Here is a 4,947-nt window from a genome sequence, read left to right as displayed (position 1 = left end):
TGGACTCTGTGTCTAAATTGACTATTACACTACTATACACACAGAGACTGGTTTTCCAAGTCAAGGCTGCAAGTGTTATGTGTAAAAAACCTCCCAAAACCATGCAACAGAATCAAAGAGTTTATTGATTTTGTGCATAAATTGTAAAAAGAAAATACTCATTTAAAGCAAGGAAGGCTCCACGTGAGTGCTATGGGTAGTGACAAGTGGCTGAGGGGCAGCGCCGGTGCATCCACTGGCAGCCGTTTATTCACTTCAACGTCTCGGCGGCAGCTTTAGCAAACATGAGGGAAGGAATTAGTGCTCGTGGCTGGGCACGTTATAGCCAAGGTGGCGGCCAAAAGGGAACTGGGCAAAGAAGGCCTTGGCCATTTCATCGATCCTGTCGTAGGCCCCCAGGGTCCGGAAATATTCCACATAGGACCAGAAATCGTTGGATGAGAAGGGCCAGTATGGCAAGGCTACAGACTCCTGGTGGAGGTCTAAAAATATAAAATATTGCAGATTACCAAAATACAAAGCACTTTTGTTGAAAGCTTGGACATGGGAGCCAACGTGGTTTGGGGTTGCAGGTTCCCTTGGGGGGCTTGTGGGCTCCTCTGGCATGAGAGAGGCAGGCAGAGACATTGAGCGCTCCACGCCCTGCTCCGCAGGAGATGAAACCAGTGTCCCCTGCTCCAGGTGTACCAGGAATGACAGAGTGGGACAAGAGGGGGAGCAGGTATGAAGGGACACCATCAGCATTTGGGGAAATTCAAGAATTCATGGGGCTGCCTTTAATTCTAGAAGGCTGCTGGTTATTTAAAAGCAAGGAGCCATTGCAATAGCAATAAGTTTTTCCTCATTCCACATCATTTCCTCTGCCCAATATAAAAATATAAGGAATACGGTGCCATCATCTATGCTGCGCCCCTGCAGCCGTCCGCTCTGCCCGCAGAGCCAGGGGAAGGGGCCATGCAGTTGCTCCCCCACCACCTCAGCAGAAAGGCAGGCTGGCTAAATACAGCAGAAGACAGGGATGCAGGATCTACCCCCGGCTCCTGGGGACTGGGTCCGTGCTGTCCCAGCATTTCCTGGGACCACAGCGTTGTGCCTCTTCTCAGCGGGCCACAGGAATGGGCTAAGGAAATTGAGAGGAAAGGCATTGCCACTTGGAAAACAGCTGCTGCATTTGTGCCTGCTCTAGGAATATCTGAGAAAACGTGAACTACTCGTTGAATCAAGATTTCAAATTCATCAGGAAGAGGAAAACAAAATCAATTCTGAATGCAGGAGCTGGCCATCCTTGGACCCAAATCTAGGCAAACACAGAAGCATATATAAAATGTAAACACTTGCTGAGACCACATACTTACAAATGTCTTTCTGTACAACAGAGCTAAACCCAGTATTTTGGTTTGATTTAAAGCCCATTTAAATAAATGGGAGCCATTCCACTCACCAAGCTCAGCTTGGGACCTGGGAATTAAGAACCTTCAACAATCCTATTGTCAGACCTTAATTTTACGGCGTCAAGTTTACAGCGCGCAGGCACAGATGGCATAAAACAAATCAAATGAACCAGCCAAATACTGTCTGCAGGGGAGAATTCACTGTTTATACCAACTGACCTTAGATTCACTTTGCAGTCTGCTGCTTGGCTCAGTGTGAAAGAAAACCATAATTGTTGGTAATGAGAGCAACAGGATACTCCTGAACAAGGTTTTATTTTCAGATTGACACACACTCTCATAACTGTCTAAGAGGTAGCCACAGAAATATTTGCTGTGCACAAATACAATAGCACCCTTCAACTTGTGAAAAGAAAGATGATGCTTTCAAAAGATTTTAAAGCCATAAGGAAATATAATGGAACATAGGGAAAACATTTTGAATTAAAAGTAATCATATTAGCCCTTTTTCTGTATATATATTTCTACTTTCCATATCTGTTATAATACTCTCCCTGCATATTTGTAGCTGTGCACTCAGGATGCTGCTGGCTATCCTGCTGGTTACACCAACTGAGATCTACACCAGCAATAGCAGTACCTTGTTATTGCAGATACTGCTGTGCAACTTCGTTCTCAGAAAGAATTCTGTCTGAAAACACTAAAGAGAGGTTAACTAATATAATCTTCAGTAAGTCAGTGTAAACATCATTAGGATGTTGAGGCTTTTTTAATCAAAGACAAACACTAATCCAATGGGCTAATCACGCAAAGTGACGGGAACCACAGGGTAGCTGTGCGAAGGGATTTATTCCAACATTTCTTTAATTGGATTTGTGGCAATTTGTAAATTTTAAGCTTTTTGTCATGAAAGTCGGTATTTCTTGCCAATAACTAGACACACATATAGTATTACTGTTCAGGACAGACAAAATTCTCAGATATCTAAGATGTTTATAATTCTGATGCTTTCTAGTTATAATTTTGTACAACAGAGTGACTTGACCATAACCCCTTTTCATTTTAAGACTTCAAGTATATTAGCTCTATTATTAGATATTAATATGCCCGCTTTTAATAAATTTTAAAGAAACTTCTAAAAATTCTTTCTCACCAGAACTATATGAAAACACTTCTACAGCTCACTGAAGTTAGCAAGCGTTCCTGCTAATATCACTGCTGGTGATCAGGCCTAGGAGTTACAAATTACCCTTCTAATTGTTAGTGATACAAAGGAAAGAAAAAGACATTAAGAATTACCATCTCCATCCTGGATTGATCGGGCATCTGTAAATAAAGAGGAAACTCATCAGTACCAACTCACGCACAGAAGAACTTTCTGTTAATAAAAGGTTTGCTGTCTAGCCAGAAGCTGATAAGTTCCTTAATGTGCACATAGGACCCTCTGTATAGCCAAATGTTTTTTGTTTCTTGAACAGCTGAATAAGGAATTCCCCATTTCCAGTCACTCACTGCTACAAACCAAATACTCTTAACTAACAGTCAGAGCAGTTGCCATTAGTACATGAGCGGTGTCTGATACTAAATAGAAGATACTGTATCACTATCAAAATATTTCAGGCTGCTTGGAAAAATAAATGAGAATAAATTCAGAAGTAATCTTACCTGTTAGGATATTCATCAGCATACAGAAGAAAAATAAGCCAATAAATGTCATCTTTTCTGCAAGATACTGCTCGTGTTTCTGAAAAATAATCTGTACAGCTGGGGATTATTACAAAAGATTAATATTTATGCAAAGTCTGTTATTTCTTCTTTTATTAGAATAATATCTTCCAAAACAGATTCTAATTATTGATTTAGGCATAACAAGATCCAGTTACATTTCCTTACAGTTTTTGAACTGCAACACAGAGTATTAAAAGAACTACAGCCCTGAAGTGTATACTGATTTTTTTTTTTTTTTTTTTAGGTGGCATAAATTCAAAAGGCTCCTCTGAACTGACATGAAACTAAGCATCTCTGGAAATGTTTTATTTTGTGATTAATTTAATTTCACTTTAGAAATTACCTCTCTCCCTCCTCTTTTCTTGTTCTTGCAGCAGTAAAGGTCTGTAGCTCCGAGTCAGATACAAAACTCCAAAAGGATTTCTATTGCCTTAAAATAGCAGTGTTGTTTAAGGAAGGGGGTGGGGGGGTAAGAGAGAAACGTCACTGAGTTACTACACCAATCTGATTTCGTTGCCTTCAGGTAGAGATATTGTAACTGCGCACATTTGCATTATATTTCATTGCTGTCCGTGGAAGAGACAGGAGACAGTTTCTGAGAGGAAATAAGAATCAACTTTTGCAGTAACATTTTTGTATGTTGAAGACAGGGGGAGAAAATCCAGAAGCAAATTCAGTGATCTTTTGCTGCCCTCCTGATTTTCTTTCATTCTTCCCCTTCAGAAAAATAGATTTTTAGAAATATTATTTGAGCAAATTGCTAAGAGGATCTTGAGTTCCCTGTCCAGCTGAGGCACCACTAACACTTGACACTGATTTATGTTCTTACTTGGGATCCTTAAAATCTAGATCTTAAAGTGTACACAAGCACCAAGAGCCCACTGAAATCAATAGGCTTACTTTAAGTAAAGTAGGTTCCCAATGACCTCAGCTATGGTGATGGTGCGGGTACTGCAGCCTTCAAAGAGGGTTGATAAGGTTCATTAAAATGCACTTTAACATTGTGTTGATTTTTTGGAAAGATTCCTCTCCCAGTACCACACAGGTGCTTTGGGCGCCACCCTGTGCAGGTTGCTGAACAGATCCAGCACTTCTAAAAGCCTGGAGAGGAGGAGCAGTTTGGAGAACATTCACTTGATGCATACATCTCGATTTATTTTCTTTTAGCACAAAACTCCTGGTGGCAGCAGGTGTGGTTAGGGACTAAGATGTAGCAGGAAGAGTTCTGCAACTCATGGGGACGTGTGGGGATTTCCACACTCCTAGAAGACGTGACCATTCAGGTCATTTTGTCAAACCTGGCAGCTGTTTCTGGATGGCACTGCTCTGGAAAGGAGCTGCTGAAACTCCAGTGCAGAGCTCACTGCTCATGGTCACACTGCAATGATCTGAATGTATGGTTAATACAAGCTCCCCTGCTCCCTCTCACCTGGGAGTTTTCAGTTGCCTTTACTCTGAATCTGCAGAATCGTTTCTCTATCTTGATTCCAGACACCTCCCATCACTGCATTTCCCAACTGCATGTGTGAGACCTGACACTGGTGCCTTTGCACTACCACATCCAGTTACCTCACGCAGGGAAATTCTGTGTGCTCTCACAAAGTCCTGGAGCAGAGAGACCCAAGTGAGTGGCCTTGCAGGAGGCCCCAGCTTTGCTGGAGTTTATTCTTATCTGCACACAGAGTTAGATAGTCCTGCCAAGAATTAATTAAAGAAGTTCTGAGCAAGGGAAGAAAAAAAGAATGCTTTGTAGGACACCAAGCTGTGCCAACTCTTGTGTAGGCTGAAAAGAAAAATATTATGAAAGCAGAACCTATTCCATCTTTGA

General features: G+C 41.5%; 1 protein-coding gene across 1 annotated transcript; it reads right to left on the bottom strand.

The window, feature by feature from the left end:
* Positions 1-297: 297 nt before the first annotated feature.
* OTOS (otospiralin) lies at positions 298-3,879 on the bottom strand (the record flags this gene model as incomplete). The annotated part of the gene is given in 4 exon segments (XM_010168229.2): positions 298-482; positions 2,691-2,717; positions 3,057-3,147; positions 3,811-3,879. Coding segments are annotated over 4 exon segments (372 nt in total), but the record flags the coding sequence as incomplete, so codon positions are not given.
* Positions 3,880-4,947: the final 1,068 nt, after the last annotated feature.

The sequence above is a fragment of the Antrostomus carolinensis genome, unplaced genomic scaffold (assembly GCF_000700745.2).
Source record: "Antrostomus carolinensis isolate BGI_N321 unplaced genomic scaffold, ASM70074v2 scaffold31735, whole genome shotgun sequence".
NCBI classification, from domain to species: Eukaryota; Metazoa; Chordata; class Aves; order Caprimulgiformes; family Caprimulgidae; genus Antrostomus; species Antrostomus carolinensis.
The sequence above is the reverse complement of the archived record's forward strand: the minus strand, read 5'-3'. Positions and strand labels throughout refer to the sequence as shown.